General features: G+C 37.1%; 2 protein-coding genes across 3 annotated transcripts; one reads left to right on the forward strand and one right to left on the reverse strand.

Moving 5' to 3' along the window:
- Positions 1-624: 624 nt before the first annotated feature.
- Positions 625-936, forward strand: LOC149009675 (antimicrobial peptide 1-like). The gene has a single exon (XM_089162369.1). It carries the CDS (start codon positions 625-627, stop codon positions 934-936), a length of 312 nt encoding a protein of 103 aa, XP_089018495.1.
- An 11,081-nt stretch (positions 937-12,017) lies between these two features.
- On the reverse strand, positions 12,018-18,328 carry ECT11 (evolutionarily conserved C-terminal region 11). 2 transcript variants are annotated; one of them, XM_089161828.1, is made up of 10 exons: positions 18,196-18,328; positions 16,981-17,075; positions 16,721-16,776; positions 16,197-16,350; positions 16,040-16,113; positions 15,379-15,810; positions 14,141-14,659; positions 13,790-14,002; positions 13,261-13,437; positions 12,018-12,327 (listed from the first exon to the last, which is right to left on the reverse strand). In XM_089161828.1, exons 2-10 carry the CDS (start codon positions 17,006-17,008, stop codon positions 12,133-12,135), a joined length of 1,848 nt encoding a protein of 615 aa, XP_089017954.1. In that variant the 5' UTR covers positions 17,009-17,075; positions 18,196-18,328; the 3' UTR covers positions 12,018-12,132. The 2 variants fall into 2 exon arrangements, with proteins under 2 accessions (XP_089017954.1, XP_089017953.1); XM_089161827.1 differs by having other exon boundaries at positions 16,981-17,126.
- Positions 18,329-20,696: the final 2,368 nt, after the last annotated feature.

The following is a 20,696-nucleotide window of genomic DNA, read 5'->3' on the forward strand; positions in this document are numbered from 1 at the left end:
TGCCACATTATGCACTTCCCAAGCGTAATGTGACCCACACATAACAGTTGCAAATACGTGTATTTAGTTTAACACTTTAACCAAAGGGTCTCACATGAATTTGGATCATCTTTACCCAAGCTGCCCATACAATCATTCACTCACACTTGCATGAGTGAGAACCTAATCTGACCTACCCTCACACAGACATACGAGTGTCGGTGTACGGCTATATAAGCAGCCTGGGTGGAGAGGATCTAGACTCCAACCAACACAATTCTCACGTCGTGATAGGGTTCTACTTCTACCATGAAAACGGGTCAACAGTACTTATCGCCGGCTCACGTCGTACGTAATTTGCTGAATGTGAACCCTAAGAATATCTTATCATCCATGTCTAACTGACTTCTACACTGAATTCAGAAATACGTGTTTCGCTTAGATTCAGTTCATGGCCACCGCGTGCGTTGGTGGAGACACCTGGTTTGGCCGCGCATGGGAACCTTGCCTTTAAATAGCCATGACAAGAAGAGCATTGGAGGACAGTACCATTAAGCACTAGCTCTACCTCCGGTTCTCCACCACCTCGTCCGGCCGGCCAGTTAGAACTAGTTAATATTAATTATAAGCCGCTAGCTAGCCGCCATGGTTTCCAGCAAGTTTTCAATTTCTGCAGTGATAGCAGTGGTGGTGCTGATAGCGGTGGCAAGTGATTTGGTGAACGCAAGTTCATTAACAGTATGGAGTGGACCTGGCTGCAACAACCGAGCAGAGAGGTATAGCAAGTGTGGATGCTCAGGAATAAAGCAGCATGGAGGGTATGAGTTCACCTACAATGGCCAAACTGCTGCTCTCTACAACCAGGGTGGTTGCAGTGGTGTTGCACACACACGCTTTGGCTCCAGTGCTCGTTCCTGCAACGGTTTTGGCTGGAAGAGTATCTTCATCCAATGCTAATTAACTCTTCTTTCCATCCATGCACCCCCATCTGTTATATATATGCGGAGAGAGATGCAAATAAATAAATAAATAAGCATAGGGTTTGTTATCATGTTCATCATGAGATGACGATCATTGATGATGCCCAGGACTGCAGCATGCAATGATCAAGTCTCTTTGTACCCAAAATGGATGGTTATATATATATATATAGTTTGGATTGAAGTTCCCTTCTGTGTCTATACTTATCCACCCTTGGTTTTGGTGTGACTATTGTTACGCTAGGATTTTTGAATGATCAGGTAAGAGAAAGACGGGATATAATTTTGCATGTAGAAAAGAAACGAAAAGGGAAAAATTAATATAAATTTATTTTTAAGGGAAGAGAACATCATCTGCCGATTCAATAATCAAATAAAAGAACGCATATATAAAAATGATCATTTTATCTGTTTCAAAATTCTCTATTTTTTTAAGGTCAATCTACTCAAAACCAAATGAAGTCGTTAAAATTTAACACACAGTATGAAAACAAGAACTCGGCTTGTTTTTTGTTTTTTTTTCTTCCTCCTGTGGCAACATAAATCTGAGGCATTGTTTGGTTCAAGGTTCACCATTTTCTAGATTGACGAGTGGTATGAATTAAAGTTCGAATAAACTGTAACCATAAAAGTGTTAACTTACAGTTCGACTTGAGCAGAAGATTGAAACAGGTTTTCCAACAAATTTCAGAAAAGCCTCCTACATGAAACAGAGCAAGAAAAGAAAATAGATTACCAGAACTTATTTATTTGCAGTAGATTTAGAATAAAGAATAACATTACAAATTGTCTCCTCTCCAAAAAGGGTAGGGGAAAAAATTATCATTGCCATACTGCGAGAAAACCCCCTGCTAGCAGAGTGAAGCGGCAGCAGATGATGGAACAAAGTGAATTAACCCTACAAACTATCTTGCACTATTTTTTTTGTCAAAGGACCTATCTCGTGCTTGTGGCATAATCTGTGCCACATAAATTCTATTAAATTTCAATATTTTGGTTTAAATTTCAATATTTTGGTTCATTAAAAAAAAAAAATTTCTGTTTACTTGTGTCGATGGTAGTTTTTAGGAGTTGAGATTTATTAATAGAATTCATATGGTATCCATCCAATGTTAGTTAGGCACCACCACATCAATGACATTAGCAGCAAAATTCTTAGCACCTTGTGTGTTTGACGTGGTGGTGCTTGTGGGGTGGTGCTTGTGGAGTACATTAGTCGATGAATGCCACGGGAATTTCATTAAATTCTAGTCACGCACTCAAAACATCACATGTAAGTATAATCAACTTAAGTGAATAGAAAACATTGTTTCTTTGAAGATGAATTAAACCAAGTTTTAAATGGGTAGAATTCACAAGGCATTCATCCAAAGATACACACTTCCCAAGCAAGATCTGCTCACAGAAAACAGTGACAGCAAAGATGCATGGTTAGTTTAACCAAAGGGTCTCACATGAATTTGGATCATCTCTGTCCATCTACTTGCATAAGTGGGGACCTAACCTGACCTACCCTGACACGGGCAGACCAATGAGTGAGGGCATATGGCTATTATCCATGGCTAGAGTGCAACCAACACGATTCTGGTGTGGTGGTAGGGTTCTACCAATGAAACTGGTCAACAGTACTTATCTCTCCAGCTCACGTCGAACACTGAATGTGAACACTGAGAACATCTTATCCTCCATGGCTAGCCGACTTCTACACTGAATTCAAAAATGGGTGATCCACTTGGATTCAGTTCATGGCCACCGCGTGTGTCGGTGGAGACACGAGGTTTGGCCGCGCATGGGAACCTAAACCTTGCCTTTAAATAGCCATGACCAGAAGAGCCTTGGAGGAGAACACCATTAAGCACTAGCTCCACCTCAGGCCCTCCACCACCTCGTTAATATTAATTTTAAGCTGCTAGCTAGCTGCCATGGTTTCCAGCAAGTTTTCAATTTCAGTGATAGCAGTGGTGGTGCTGATAGCGGTGGCAAGTGATGTGGTGAAGGCAAGTTCATTAACAGTATGGAGTGGACCTGGTTGCAACAACCGTGCAGAGAGGTATTACAAGTGTGGATGCTCAGCAATAAACCTGCATGGAGGGTTTGAGTTCTCCTACAATGGCCCAGCTGCTGCTCTCTACAACCAGGCTGGTTGCAGTGGTGCTTCACACACACGCATTAGCTCCGATCAACGTTCCTGCAACAGTTTTGGCTGGAAGAGTATGTTCATCCAATGCTAATCAACTCTTCATTCCATCCATGCACCGGCCATCTGTTGTGTTACCGACCTAATAAATAAGCCATACTACCTGTATGAGATATATATATACATGCAGGGAGGGATAGATGCAAAATAAATAAGTATAGGGTTTGTTATCAGGTCCATCATGAGATGACGATCATTGATGATGCCCAGGAATGCAGCTTGTAATAATCAGGTCTCTTGTAACCAAAATGCATGGAAGGTATTATATATCTAGTTTGGATTGAAGGTTCCCTTTTGTCTAATATTTATCCATGGCAGTTACCCTTCATGTGACTATTGTTATGTTAGGATTTTTGAGTGAACAGGTAGGATAAAGACGGGATCGATACAGTTATAAATGTAGAGGAAAAGAAAAAGGAAAAAAGTAGAAGAAGGGGAAATTTTTAATATAAAAAAGCTTTTAAGGGAAGACAACATCATCGCCTGATCCAAACTCATAAAAATGATCCAGTCTTAATTTTTTTTCGATCAATCAATTTCTACTCTCTGTTTCAAAATTTTCAATTAGAAGACAGGGGATAGGGGAAGAACGAAGAAGATAGAAGCATGGAGAGGGGAGAATTAGGAGTTGGGAGATAATATTCTTTATTGCCTCATTGGATTAGTTCTGATTTTCATATGACCCTTCTATCCTAATGGGATTCACATCCTCTGTAATTCATTTCTCTACAATTCCTTGCAATTCCCTATTAGGATTGTGCCATGTGACATTTAAGTAATCCAAAACTTACCCAACAAACTATAATTTAAATAAAATTCAAATTTATAGGTGGGTTTAAATAAAATTCAAATTTATTTTAAATTAGATAACCATTTTCTCAGTAACTAGTTTGAATTTAAAGTTTTATAGATTTGTATCTTGAGATCTTCAACAAATCTAAAGTACAGATAGTGTTGGATAATTCTTCTTCCTTTCTATATTGAACATCTAAATTCATCTGACAAGACATTCAACAAGTATTCCCTATAAAAATCTTCATGTCCTATCCATTGTATTTCATCAATATTCTCAATACTATCTTTAAAAGAAGTTTGTATTGTATAAAACACATTTATAAACTTTAACCTAAACCGTCTTTTTTTTTCCAAGCATGACTCAAACCTAAGGGTGTCAATACCATACCGCATTTCAAACTATCATACTTAAACCGTATCGTACTAAATTTATATAGCACGGTATGAAAATGGTATTTTAAAAACGGTTCGATACAGTTTTGATATAAAATCGATACGACAAAAACGGAACAATTCGATATGATTTCAATTAAAACACCCATTCTTCTAAACTTCTAATTTGTAATGCTTGTTAATTTATTAATAGATGATTTCCCCCCTTCACCTTTCGTTCCTATTAAGATTGATTGAGGTTATAGGAAGTCATATATATCCTCAAATCTAGTAACTGCAAGCAATCCCCAACTTAGTTTACCACTGGAGAGAATTGTTGTTCGTCATACTCACAGCAACACTTGCTAATGTCACAATGCTTGGCTCACTTATCGAAAATTTCAGCACTCTAAGGAAGCAAAACCTACGTGTACCCATGATAAATCATTATCCTGCTTGCAAACCTCTGGTTATAAGTTATTAGGGTTTAAACTTTAAATAAAATTATAAAGCTAATCTTCAATGTGGTACAAAAACGGTATACACCGATGGTACATAGTCTGAAACTGAAACCGTACCGTATCAAATTCTAGAAAACGGCTTCGGTACATACCGAATAGAAACAAAAGAGAGAACAAGAGGATGGAGAAATGGTTTTACCGCCTGTTTTTGCACCGTTGTGATCGAAAACACAATTTAGAAAACATATATGTTTTATTTTTTTTTAACTGAGGTTCATTCGGGCCAGCTTGCGCGCATCACGATTTACTTCCTAAGGGAAACTTTATACTAATGCCCCCAAGTGAGTTCATTAAACACAAATATTGAATTTTTTAATGTTTAAAAATTATCAACGATCACGATCTTGAATGCGCATGACTCAAGCAAAATAGAGAATGTAAGACTCCAAAGTGCAACCAACACAATTCTTTTCTTTTTTTGTACGAAGCTGTAAGTTCTACACTCTGAATTCAGAAATACGTGTTCCACTTGGATTCAGTTCATGGCCACCGCGTGCGTTGGTGGAGACACCTGGTTTGGCCACGCATGGGAACCTTGCCTTTAAATAGCCATGACCAGAAGAGCCTTGGAGGAGAACACCATTAAGTACTAGCTCCACCTCCGGTTCTCCACCACCTCGTCCGGCCGGCCAGTTAGAACTAGTTATTTTAATTATAAGCTGCTAGCTAGCTGCCATGGTTTCCAGCAAGTTTTCAATATCTGCAGTGATAGCAGTGGTGGTGCTGATAGCGGTGGCAAGTGATGTGGTGAACGCAAGTTCATTAACAGTATGGAGTGGACCTGGTTGCAACAACCGTGCAGAGAGGTATAGCAAGTGTGGATGCTCAGGAATAAAGCAGCATGGAGGGTATGAGTTCACCTACAATGGCCAATCTGCTGCTCTCTACAACCAGGGTGGTTGCAGTGGTGTTGCACACACACGCTTTAGCTCCGGTGCTCGTTCCTGCAACGGTTTTGGCTGGAAGAGTATCTTCATCCAATGCTAATTAACTCTTCTTTCCATCCATGCACCCCCATCTGTTGTGTTACCTTCCTAATAAATAAGCCATACCTATATAGATAAATAAATAAGCATAGGGTTTGTTATCATGTTCATCATGTGATGATGATAACCAATGCAGCATGTAGTTATCAAGTCTCTTGTACTCAAAATGGAAGGTTATATATGTCTAGTTTGGATTGAAGGTTCCCTTTTGTGTCTATATTTATCCACCCTTGGTTTTGGTGTGACTATTGTTATGCTGGGATTTTTGAATGATCAGGTCAGAGAGACGGGATAGAATTTTGCATGTAGAGAAGGGGAAAAAATGAATAAATAAAAGAAGAAGAAAAAATGAAAAGAAAAGAAACGAAAAGGGAAAAATTAATATAATTTTTTTTTAAGTGAAGAGAACATCATCTCCCGATCCAATAATCAAATAAACGAACGCATATAAAAATCATCATTTTATCTGTCTCAAAATTCTCAATTTTTTTTTAAGATCAATCTATTGTTACTATCTTACACCAATTATATGTGAAAGCAGGAGCTTCTAGGCGCGTTAGTATAGTCATTGCCCTTAAGGCATAATTCACCCTCACTGAAGGTGTTATAAAGTAGTTGTTTTTCCCAAATTTTGCAAAGTATAGACTACGAGCCTAATTTAAAGTTGTTTTTTCCCAAGTTTTGCAAAGCATAGACAAAACCCAAAACTTCGGAAGTTTTTTAAAGTATAGACAAAACCCAGCCCAATTTAAAGTTGTTTTTTTCCAAGTTTTGCAAAGCATAGACAAAACTCAAAACTTCGGAATTTTTTTATGTTTTGTAGTTGAAAAGTTAGAAGGTATTTATCGGCATTGAGGTGCCTCAACTGAACATTCGAATTTGAGTCATCAAATCTAAAGATTCAAATCGAACCATCAAATAGATATGTATGGATCTACTACTTGAACATCGAATATACAAGTGCTAAGTGCATGCACCAGCCATGTACAGAGTTGTTCTAGTGGTTCAAACCAACACCTTTTTCAAGAGGTCGTGGGTTCGAGCTAAGGCATGTTAATATCCCATCCCCCGGCTTAATAAAGCCTCTTTAAAAATTAATTAAATAAATAAAAAAAAGTGCATGTGCCAAAAGTGCCTAAACATTGGCGTCCAAGTTGCGAACCTTTAATCATCCCAAATTCGTATGATAGAAATAAAGTAAGAGTAATATAATAAGTTTTGAGGTTATGAAGTAAACATTGATCATAAGGTAGGTTATAACAGGAGAGTGCCTGATGGATACCAAATAACAACTTAGCCATTACAAGGAGACCGCATGTGTAAAACTATTCTTATATGTTGAGAAACTCTCTAGCTTTTGCCCAGAAATAAAGGTTTTATAAACCTGTAATAATATTACTAATTGGGTTTGTAATACAATAATTTATTTTTGGGTAATTTTCATCTGGACCCCCTGAGGTTTGGTCCAGATCACTTTTAGTCCAATTTAAGTTTTCTTTTGCATATGGCTCCCCTGTGGTTTTAAGAAATGATTAAATAAGGACAAGTTTAACAAAAACTGTTAGTTTAATATTTTTTATGACGAAAATACCATCTCTTTTTTTCAATTTATTTGTTTTTTTTTTTTTTTTTGTTTCTTTTTAATAAGTTTGATCCACGGCATCATCGTTCATAAAAACTGAAAAGTAATCTCATCCTTACTTTGCACAATCAAATTAGAAACAAAAATATTAAATCCTGCCGATTCTTTTATTTTTTGTTGAGCAAAGTGCTCTTTGGATCTTCATTTACAAGAGTTGTCCGTATTGTCGGTAACAGTTCAAGAAACAAAATAAGAGAATAAGGAACAGAGGTTTCTTAAGGGTGAGACCAATTGATCCCACCTGATGATGGCTGATGAACTCAGAGACACATTCTTGCACGCAATCCTTGGCCTCCTTGGAGATCTTCCCATTTGAGGGCATGACCTTTTTCATGATACAACTGATGTTGGCTTGGGAAGGAACTATCCTGTTCTTTAACTGCAGAACTAGTCGATTGAGAACCCCAGCCTGCATCCGCTGCTCTCAGGAGTGCCTGGAACTCTAGACTCTGCCATGAAACCCTACTGCTGGATTTCAGCACCAGCTAAAAGAAAACGAAAAATGCAGAATCATCAGAGTCTGTAGGTTAGTATTCGCAGCACAATTAAAGAGAGGATAATCATGAAATAAACGGAAACCTAACCCTAACCCTAATGTGCGCTTAGCAAGAGAACAAGTGCACAAAGAATAGAATAGCGGTTTCGACAGATTTTGAATTTGAAAATTTCAGAGATATAGAGCGAGATGGAGAGAGTAGAGAGTTTCTTCGAGTTTTGTAATGTTTACCAGTGAATGAGAGATTAAGAAATAAATAAAAGCAGAGAAGACGGCAACAATAAGGATTCGTAGAATCTGAAGGAGAAGTTTGAAAGCAAAATTGTGGTTTGGCGCCGGATCCCTTCTGTTGGAATTTAATTTGTTCTTTCTCCTTCGTATCTCCTTCTTGCTCTTCTCAGTTCTCAGCCAACCATGAGATGAGATCAAGACCCGTAAACCCTCCCGGAATCCTCCTTTTCTCGTGGGACGGTTTAACTATTAATAAAAGAATGAAACTTAAAAAAAAAATTTGAAATAAAAGAGAGGGAGGGTATTTTCGTCACAAAAAATATTAAACTAACAGTTTCTGTTAAACTTGTCCTTATTTAATCATTTCTTGAAACTACAGGGGAGCCATATGCAAAAGAAAACTTAAACTGGACTAAAAGTGACTTTGACCTAACCTTAGGGGGTCCAGATGAAAATTACCCTTTATTTTTCAAGTAATAACATGGAATAAGAGTGTAAGATAAAATGATTTGTAAATAGGAATAAGGGTAAAAGTGGTTCTGAGAGGCTTTCACAGTTGAGATATTTTTATCAAATTTTAGATCTCCCAGCAGAACATTTTATGAAAAGCATTCACAGCATTTATATTTTAACGAAGAGAAAAAATAAGCAGTTTAACACACATATTGCTTGTCACTTCGTTTTTCGAAACAGGTCGTTAATGAAGTCCCCATCTTAATTTATTTGAGCTCGATTCTGCACAATTAATGCGCAGCACTGTACTGCGATAAGAGGTTTCTCACAGTAACACTTTAAGTCTAGATCTTCTCCACCTGAGCAGTCCAAGAGACAGGGTTGAGAGGTGGAGAAACGGTGATAGGACCCGTATCTTGAGACTATAGAAGAAGGTCAAAAGGGTGAGGATGGCAATTAAGAGACAGGGGAGAGGAAAAGAAGATGAAGCACAGAAGGGAGAATTAGGTGTTAGGAGATAATATTCTTCATTGCCTCAATTTGCCTTATTCTATTACATTTATTGTCGTAGGACAACTTCTCTATTTTCATGACCCTTCTACCCCTAATATGACCTACTACAACATGACATTCCACCCCAAACATTCCCTTACGAACTACGCTTTTCATTTTTACCGTACCTATAAACCGTAGTCATAGCAGACGGCCTGCATGGGTGGAGAGGATTTGAATCATGGTTAAGGCACGAAGTCTGAGAAGTAAACATCACCTTTCTTAGAAAAATGGGCTTTCATCTACTGTAAAAGCGGAAAATGGGCTTCCATAGGGCCCATTTGTTTAGAAGGGACTTAGGGTGAGCAAAATACTGATACAACAATTGCACCCCAAAATCCCAGACCAATCCGTTTTTTATTTTTTTTATTTTATTTTTAACTACACCAACTTTAACAAAAAAAAAAAAAAAAAAAAAAAAAAAAAGCAGCACAACAATCTCGATCACCACTTTCAATCCCAACCATAGACAATTATTTTGCAGCACCGAAGTTAGAACCCCAAAATCCCACCCACCTTTTCCTCCAACCAAGCGCTGTCATTGTGAGTTGTTAGGTTCTCAAACTGAAAGTCTTGAAACCCTTGCATCGTTCTCATCCAGACACTTCATCCCATACCCAATAGATGACAAAATTCAAATTAGATTTTTAAGTTTACTTGTTCATTGAACCCAGAGAGTCGGCCAGTTCTTGTCACTGTCCAAAACTACAAATAACAAAAATTGTGAGAGGCTGTTATCTCTGCACCTGGCAACTTACCAAATCAAATTCAGAGACGTACACCAGTGTCTTAGCTGTTTTGAACTATAAAGTTGAATCACACAGAAATGCCAGGGAAAACGACTGCCTAACAAAATACACCCACCAAAGCATATTTGTTTTTCTTCCCTATAAATTTCCTTCTCGCAAGCAACACATTGCTGAGAATTAGGAGTTTTGGAGTTCATATTCTTCATTGCCTCCAATTTGCATTACCCTATCGAATTTATAATCTAAAATTGCTTTCCTGTCTTCGTGACCCTTCTACTCCTAATATGCCTAATATGAGCTACTCACAACATGACATTCCACCCCCAAACATTCCCTTATAAATTAGCCTGCATAGGCAGAGAGGATTTGGATTAAACATTGTCAATGCAGGAAGTCTGAGACGACAAACCTCACCTTTCTTGAAAAACGGGCTTCCATGGGGCCCATTTGTTTAGAAGGGACACAGGTTGGAGGGAAGAATTAGGGTAAGCAGATTACTGATACAACAATCACAACCCAAAAATCCCACCCACCTTCAAATGGAGCCTTAGCCCTTGCGCCATGGTGAGTTGTCAGGTTCTCAACACTTTTTTTTTTTTGGGGTAAATAGGTTCTCAACACTGAACCCATACGTTTATCTCTCCTTCGATAACAAAATTCAAATTAGATTCTTACTTGTTGATTGAACCCAAAAAGTTGGCAAGTCCAGATCGTCTCCCCCAACAGGAAATACTCTATGTGCTACTCCGATGGCTATCGACTACAAATTACAAGGAGGCCCACAGGATTAGCGTAGTGAAATTTATTTTTTCAATGTTTTATTATTTTTTACTCAAAAGCCCCACATACTTTGTAGCTATAAGGCCAGCACTCCCCATCAGAGATGATCCACAATCAGAGATAACTAGTTCTTGTCTCTGTCCAAAACTTGAAAACTAGACAAATATAAATAACCAAAAATGATTAGGCCAGCATCCCTGCACTTGCCCACCGATCAAACATTCCCAAATCAATAGCTCGTTGGAGTAAAAACACTGCACGTTGTGCTAGCATCGACCACAAATACAGAGACACCGCCTCTTTTAGCTGTCTTTGAACTCTTATAAGTTGAATCACACAGAAATGTCAAGGAAAACGACTGCCTAACAAAAAAGCAACTAAAGCAAATTTTCTTCCCCCTCCCTATAAATTTCCTTCCCGCAAGCGACAATTTTGGAGCATCTAGCACCTCATATCTGCATTTAAATGTTATTTTCTCCACTCTAATTTTAAAGATTTATTCATCGAGTGGATCATAGGTTATAATCAATGCAACAGTAGGCTTGTCTTTTGCATATAGAAAATTTCGGGTTTAATGGAATGTTAAAAGAACGAATATGTACACTAAACCAAACCTCAGAAAATTGTGAGTAAATGGGTTAGGTGTCCCTATTTAAAGGTGAATTACAAAACTTTTCCAGAAGTTACCTGTTAAAAGACTTTGTTTTGGGTAAGACCATGAAATTGACATGGAACTGAACAGCTTGAGAACCTTCCAAAAAATAAAAAAACTGCTGCAGGATTTAACATCTGCTGTAAAACTGTGACGTGCCTTCGCTTTTAATGGGAATACAAGTTCCTCTGTGGAGTTCACCATTCGTCTCCATGACAAGAAAAAGTAGCTCAAACTATGAATCTTTTTATTTATGAAATGATTGAAATAGAAACAACACCACATGAAACAGAACCAACCTGATCATATAAAAGAATTAGGCTAAAGATGAAACCAATCCAAGTTGGGACTGAATCCTAATAAAAAATCTAAAAGATAACCCTAACATAAATTAACCTTAACCCATGCTTCGCCTAGTACTAATAGGGGAACCTGCACATTTTAAAATTGATTTGGCTCGACTGGTAAAGTTGCCCAATAGCTTAACTATTGGACTGAAGAACAGGTATTCAACTAATCTTAGATGGAAATCATAAGGGATTAAATTAACCCCCCAAACAAAAAGAAGGAAAAACAATCATTTTCAAATAACCCTAAACAGAGAGGCACAGGAACAAAACCCAAAGGCACAGGAACAAAACCCAGGGGAATTGACGACTAATATGGTACATAGCAGCAACAAGTGGATGATATAGCCAGTGAACATGCAAACATGCACCATCAAGCAATAAAAACAATGCCTGTGAGCTAAACCTGGGATCTGGCAGTGATTATAGAAGCTGTTGACTCTTTAGTTGGATCCTTTCCTCCACTTTTTTTCGGCAGTTGTGGATTGAGTGAGAGATTTTTTGTCAGGGAAATGATACTAGTGTTGGGTTCAGAATTTTTCTTAGCCTTCACTGATGCAAGTTCAACTTTCTTGACTCCTTCCAAATATGTTGGCTGAAAAAAACATGAATTGATGTAAAAGTTAATATTGAAGGTCAGCTCTGCAGCAGCCACAAAATAGGTAGGAAAAAAATTTCAACTCCCATCCCAAGAGAGTAACTGACACTTGGGGGTTAAGTCATTCCAGGTATGCAGTTGTAAGCTACCATGACCGAGAGGATTTAATTACAGTTACCGCACATAATCATATGTACTTTGATCCACAGAAACAATATCAAATCAAAATTAAACAAAAATCCAAACGTACAGCACAAGGAGTTCAATGTGAAAAGGCAAATAATCACATACCAAACTAGAAAACTAGCAGCACAAGGACAAGATTTGGCAATGAATGAAAGCTGCAGGGACTAACCATTCTCTATAAACTATTAAGCAAGAATGGGAATTATCAATAAAGGAGCGCAAAAAATGGAAATTATTAATAAGAGGCAGCTCCTTTGTCAGTAACATATTAGCAGCTGCTTCCTCAGTAACATATTTGACATGTTAACATGTACACAAACAATCCGACCTGGAATCTGGAAGACATTTCATAAAAGTATCCAAATCCAATCTAATAATATATGATTACATTAATCATGATCATAATTTTTCCCTCAAAAACATGATCATAGATTACAATAAATAAAATACAATAATATATGAATCTGCACCTAATTACAATCAGGATACAAAAAGGTAAATCTCCACATGGAACACACAATTCATACTTCATTTTATGTTCCAGAATCCTGAAAAGTAAATTGAACTGTAATTCTTGATTTGATTATTAATTGTCTTGAACACAATTGAGGTATATTCAATTAAACTAGAACATAGAAATTAATCAAACACATGAATATCTTCAATTGTATCACATTGTCGTCAAAGCAAAACATTATATGGATCAACATAGAACAATGATACAGAAAAGATACCAAAGTTTACCGTTAGATCATTGTTCCTGTATGCCTCCATCTGCAGAGAGGATGAAGGTTTGTTGCCTTTCCTGGTTTGAAGCGTCTTCTCCCGCTCTTCATAGAAATTAAAATCATCCAACATTGAAGTTTTAACTAGATAACTCTTGAAAATGGTTAGCATTTCTAATCCTTGTTTTAATCCTATCTGCAAAATAACAAACAATAGGGGGAAGAAACAACAGTGTCAGTGAGAATCATACAAACAACAAAAAAAAATAAAATAAATAAAAAAAAAAAAAATATAAACAAATATATATATATATATATATATATATATTAGCATGCCTAATAATCATAACAATAGTCAAGTTTTTTAATCAATAATTAATGTATAATAAATAAAATAATAACTATGAATACTACTAGTTAACTCAAAACAAAGCACACATTTACAGAACAGTATTCCTTCAAGCAAAGTTTCTAAATGTCTTTTATATTTCTATGTTTTGCAGCTTGGAGCAACAAATTGTTGTGCTACATGAGAATAAGAATGATACCTCCTGAGTGTCTCTACTAAACGTCACAGGTTTGTTATCATTGTTTTCAAGTATGATGTGCCGCAACTGATTATTGGGAACATCTTTTATTATGTGCCACTTTACAGGAAAGAATCCATTCCACTTGTCCACTTGCCAAAAGTCCATGTCTTTCTTGAAATCTACCTTCCCAATCATTTCAGCAACACCTACAAACTGCCCACTTCCATTTACCTGAAGTAACAGGTGAGATGGTAAATATGAGTACCTGACAAACATTATAACATTATAGAACAAATATCGAAATTATACACCGCTGATAATCTACATGTTTGACCCATATGTGAACTACAGCAACATTTTTGCACTCACCGAGAAGAAAAGGAAAACAGGACAATGTGTGCCTGTCTCAGTTGATTTTGTCTCTGCATCATGAAATGCTGCATCCAGCTTCCTATTTCCATTTGGAGTACTTGACCAGACATCATACTTCATACTTTTGTGAATATCATCTTCATTGTAGGACTTTATTACAAAGAATTTTGCATATTCATATGCAGTCTTAAAGTCAGATAGATTATATCGATCACCTGGAACATGCAAACCCAAATTATCCTTCTCAGCCGTTGAGGTCATTTGACCCAATTTTTGAGCCCTAGGTCCACAGTGTAGCTCCCTGGAGGGTTCAAACTGCCTATTCTGATAATAATTGTCTCTAGGCTTAAATCTGTCGTTGCCAGCCCAGGTCCGGCCATTTGGTCTGTAATTCATGCCACCATTATGCGGAAAGAGTCCTTGCCCTTGATTAGGGAATGAAGAGAGCTTTCTCAAAGGATCAAAACCTTTCCCAAACCCAGGTGACTGAAAATTGGAACCCAACTGGGGCAGCACCTGAGGATAAACAAACTCAAATTACAAAATAGATAAATAAGAACTGTCTCTCAACTCAAAAGCAGAGAGCTCCCAGAAGGAAAAACCATGTAGACTAACAAGCTCTTAAAAACTAATTCAAGTGGCTGCTTCAATGATTCAGCTTGAATGCATGTGATTCCTACACCCAGACACAAAAAGAGCAAATTGATTGCCCCACCACAGTGAAATGAAAATTCCAAATCAAGTTGGATCCACCCACTGTTTTGGGGCTACACAACCTGGCCATGGCACACTCATAGTTTTTCATTTGTCTGCAGTGACTAACGGATTTACCAGAATGTAGTGGCCAAGATACAAACACATAACAAGAGTTTTTTTTTTTTTTATGTTGTATTACTTTGGTGATACTTGAGCTTGGTATGGTTGGAATACAGGTAGCAGTAAGCAGTTCTTTTGTTATATGCATATATATGAGTGGAAGGAGGGACGAGTCGTTATATTAATTAGTTACTAAACACAAACCTGGTCATACCAAAACATGAAAAGTTGGCAGTAGCATCAGTATCAATTCATGAATATAGAGAAAAAGAGAAGTGTTTAGTTGGCTGTTTGGTAGTAATGGAATTTGGTCTCATTGGGGACATCTCTTACCTCAGTATCAAAGAGTTTAGTGAAATAGAAAATAAGTAAATAAACTCTAGATTCTTATTAAAAATTTCCCTCTACCATATCAATACCTTATTGAAGGGTTTAAGATTTGGATTTGGAAGAGTTGACTTCGAGAAGTTGGACGAGACAGTAGAAATAGAAAGACTTGACTTTGTATCCAATGGAACTGCAGAACCCTTGGAATCAACAGAACCATTCATCTTTAAAGACTTCAAGTCTTTTGATTTCACCACAGAGGTTGGACCTTGAGTAGATTTAGCCTTTGGACCTGTGACTCCAACTGCAGACCCATTCAGGGTGTCCCCAACATATGCTGAATCCCATGAGTAAGAAACCATTGCTTCTGACCCATAGGCAACTGGAGGCTGGAGATATCCTGATGAAGTGTAGAATGGCTGTTGACCAACACACTGCCCATCAACACCCATCAGAGGCCCTGAAACATATGGGTTATAGCCAGGCACATAATAAACAAGAGAACCATTGTCCGATTGCAAACCCTGTGAAAAGCATCACAAAAAAGTAAGGACAACCTTAAGACATTGCACCAATTTTGTAGTGAGAAGTCAAGATGCAGTTGCATTGAATATGAGGAAGCTAAAACTACTAATATATGTTACCCCCAACAAGCTAGAAAATTATATAGTTAAATTTAGACCTACAATGACAAGTCCACAAATGTTCACTTCACAGACCGTTCAATTTCAGTAACATAGCTAATGAACTTACCGGGTATGTCATCTCCGAACCATCTGTGTTGAAATAGCCACGGTCATCCCATTCAGAGTATGCCGTATTATACCCTGTGCAGGATAATTTAAAAATGTAATTCAGGTTCAAAACCATCAGACTCTAATGGAGGATTGAAATTCTCCAAACTACTAACCTGGGTAGTAGTAGCCATAACTAGCGGTCGGATAGTAAACACCTTGATCTGCAACTGGCTGTTGATCTGTCCCGCCTTTGATGCTAGAAGTAGCATCCCCTGGTGTGGATATGGAAGAAGTCGAATCAGATGGTTTTCCATCTTTTCCAGAAGCCTGAGAGGAAAGTTAGAAGCCTTTAAAGTGAACACAAGGACCCAAAAAAGAAAAACAAGGTGACAGGTAAGATGAGATTAGAGTGTCATAACACTCGCAACTATCATGTACATGAAGAGAATATAGTGCCTCCCAAAATCAAAAAAGTTAAGTTCTACAGATCGCAACACAGAAAAAAAAGGGGAAGAATCAACATGTGTCCTGAAAGGCCCATCACCGAACGAAGTACATAAAAATAAATTATATTATAAAAAGTAAAAATCAATCTGAAGCCTAACACACACAAGTAACTAAATTCATCCCAAAAAACTTAGAAAAATCATTATGGGGAAGAAGAGTAAATATCATAGTGTCCAACGAGATAACATACCACATCTTTCCTATCCTCAGCCAAGAGAATTTGCTTTGGTTCTGCCTCCACCTTAGCTGGATAAATATAGTTAAGAAAAGAAAACATAAAACATGCATACAGGTTACTTGAATTAATAAGAAAACTCTTTTAGCAAATTATGGTAGGACAAAAAAACAGCTTCAAGCATGTTGGAAAATTTTCAGATTGGCGACAATTCAATTTTTCAATCAATTTTAAGCTGAAAGTCACAGAAAGAAAATATTTGATCTGAAGGATACTTTTCTCAACTCTCTTCTCACCAGCCATCACTGAAGAAACGAAAACCACCCTCTTCAGAAACTTATGGCACGAACTGGCTGCACAATTCCGACCTCTGAAGTAGAAGGAACAGCGAGAACCTTCAGCTTTGAAAAGGAAGGAAAATCTGAAACGTAACCTAACCTAGTTAAAAAATAGTCCAACAAAGATTCCAAATTCAACGGTTATCTGTAAACAACTTCGGAAAAATTATACTTAAAATAAAAACAAAAAAGGAATTCTTAGTCACAAAGACTCTTCAGAAGTCTAATTCCCTATAAGTGTCCTATTCTATCCAGATAAAAAAATTATATAATCTTTTTTGGGGTAAGCTATGATGAGTAAATTCAATTCAATAGAATAAAATCACAAAGAAGACCCAGCCCTGGTGGGTCACTTCATATCACACAACACGGCTTAGGATAGCACGACCAGAACCAAAACCACATAAATTGCATTTGACGCGCAATGCGTCAGCGTTCTGGAAAACCCTAAAACGTAGGTGTACAAGAAAATATTCGATTAGTCAAAAATAGATACAAACAAGATTCTCCCCAGAAAGCGATTCGTAAGCAACAATTAAAAACATTAAAATTAAAAAAGAAAAATAATATCACGATCAATAAAGGTGTGGAATTTCAATAACATAAAAAATTACATATTTTCGCAAAAAAGTAAAAAAAAAAAAAAAATCGAATGTCAATAACAAAATCAGATTTCTTCCTCTAAGTTAGATAAACTTCCATCTTCACTCACAAAAATTTCTCTCCCAAATTTGTTTCCAAGAACAAATCGGATTTCGAGATTTTACAGTGAACCCAGAAATGAAGAAAGTTCTACACGTTTTCACTGTAGGAAAGGCTTTCTTTTCCCCTTTTCCTAACGATATTGAACTGAATCATTTAAAAGATAAACAAATCGAACAAAATTCAGAAAACAAAAAAGAAAGCCAAAAATTCAGAGCGAAATAGCGTTCTTGAGCTGAACAAAAGAACTATTCTCTCCAATCTTGAAGCAACGATGTTCAATACTTTCTAAACAAGAAAAACACAAATTCCGTCATCAAATACACTCAACAAGAAAAGCGAAAACTTCTTGAACAGAGAATCCTAAAGTTATGCAAATAGATGGAGCTAAACTCCGATCTCTCACTGAGGAAAGAAGCGAACGTAGTCAAGAAAAAGCAAGAAAACCACCTTACAAGCTCCGAATTTCCACTTCAGATCTAACGCTTGAGCTCTGGATCCTCTCTTCGAGCACTTCACTGAGGAGCGACAAGCAGAGACCGGTGAGAGAGCGAGAGGAGAGGACTTGTGAACCTATTGAAAGAGGGAAAAAGAAGCGAATGTTATAACCCTTGATTCAGATCTGACGCGTAGTAAAACGTCCTGCTTTCGTAAGCAATGAATATAGTCCGTTAGATCAAAAAAAGGCTTAGAGGGAAGAAACAAAGCGAGGGCGGGTAAAGAAAATTAGGAAACCAAGATTCAAAAAGGAAAAACAAAATGGAAATGGGAAATTCTTTTTCTCTTCTTGTTTTTTTTTATTATCTTCTTTTAATCTTCTTGTGCTGAAAGTGAAAGTTCGAGAATGACCTAACAGGTCAAGTACCAAGTAACCCATAATTCTAGGGGGTCGATGTAGGACCAGGGCCAGATCTGGATATAATTTTTTGGACCGACCGGTTTGAATCCAGTCCCAGTCATTCCAAATCTAAGAGATTTGCATATTTATTTGGCAAGCAAGTTAGACTTGGGATCTCCTTCGGATGATTTTGTTTTCCTCACACTTCTCTATCACATCTTTAGGATGAGGGTTCACTTTCGATGCATTTTATCCATTCTAAGAGAAGGGGCCGTCCTATAATATTTGACTCCCATCGTTGGAGATATTCTCTCAGTGAGTATCCAATGAATTATAGGATTCAACCACGTGTAACATTCCAATCAATGACACTCATTGGATTTTACCCCTAGCCTTTGGATTAGAATATTATACATAGCTAAAACCTGAAACTCATTGGACACCCATTGAAAGTATCATTCCAATTATATAATCCAACCTCCCTACTAAATTTGGGACGGTGAGTTGTTAGAGGCAAGCAGAGGATCTCGACCCAGATAGGTTGGACACATTGTTAATGTATCATAACTACGTTGTGTTTATCACCCAGTTCTCCTTTATTTTTTTGTCCCAATTTTAAACATCCTTTATGTCCCTCTTATACGAAAGTAACTTCTTTGTGCATGCACGGTATAAGTGAGTATTATATAATATAAAGCGGAGCTTCACCCTTGACCCCTAGAAGATTCGAACTACAACCTCCTATGTTGAAGTGTTAGTATATAATCAACTGAGCCACCCCTCAAGGTTTTTATTTATTTATTTATTTTGTTGGGTAATCAGTAGAGGTTTTAATATGAAAGTGTGTAGATTCAACATATGCTCAAGGATAAATTGGATCACATGTTGTGGCATCCTCACAAGTATAATAACCACTAATCATCTTCTTCTTCTTTCTTTTTTTGATAAAAGAAATAAATTTACCATTCATTAAACATCTTGAAAGCACTTACAGTTGTTAGATAATGTTCTATTACAGGCATCTATTAGATTAGATGTTAATGTTATATAAGCTAATTGTTCAAAATAAGTTTGGAGCATAGAGTTTGGGATTATGTCATAGTTGACTTATTTTGTCGTGTTGGTAAGTTTCATTAACATAGGTAATTCCCCAAGGGACCATGTTCTTCTTGATGGCCGAGGTAGAAGATCTGATAACTGTCGATAGTTAGTCCATATTTCTTCTATCTTTATCCCGTAGTTGATTGCTTTTTCCATCTCTATTTGTAACCCAAAAAGTGTTGCATCCAACAATGCCTTTGTACTTCATTTTTCAAAATTGATAGACTACAGGTTTCCATCTTTGCATATCCCAATGCTCCATCATGCAGCACATATCAGCACATTTTTGTTATATTCCGGTATATTAATGCAATAATTTCCTTTTTTTTTCCTCGAGGCACCACACGATTAATGTACATTGATACATTCACTGTTCTTTCCTCCTCTTTTTTGTAGTTTTAAAACTACAATCCAATGTTGTATGTTTGCTAGCACCTTGAGGGGACAGGGTGTTTTCTAATGAATTTCTTATTAAACACTCTATCATTTCTTTATTTTCAAATGAAATAGCATGCGAGTATGAACACATACATAAACCATTTGATACTAGACATATTTAATTGTGAGCATATATTATGATACAAACTCAATAGAGATGTATCACTCCATTTTTCTGTGCGTAGCCCCAATGGTCCTACTGCATGAATTCTCTTCACCCATTCACATGAGAGTAGTATATGCCATATTGTTTCAATTTCCTTCTCGCATAATGCACAATCACGCTGAGTATGCGACCATTGAGCTAATTTTGCCGCACTGGCAGCCCTGCATTTAAAACACGCCAAAGAAAACTTTAAATTTTGGGTGTATTGGTAATTTCCACATAATGTTTCCACCAATTCATAAATTGGTAATCATTGGTCATGAAACGTTGCTTGACTATTTCCCTAAAAGCAAATTTGACCGAGAATTCTCCATTTGGAGAAATTGACGAGGACCAAGAATCTTCTTGATCCGACGAATTCTCTGGAATAGTTATTACATGGGTGTGATTAGAGGAGGATGAAGATAT

Source organism: Hakea prostrata, chromosome 7 (genome assembly GCF_041222555.1).
Source record: "Hakea prostrata isolate BN-2017 chromosome 7, UWA_Hpros_2, whole genome shotgun sequence".
Taxonomy (NCBI): domain Eukaryota; kingdom Viridiplantae; phylum Streptophyta; class Magnoliopsida; order Proteales; family Proteaceae; genus Hakea; species Hakea prostrata.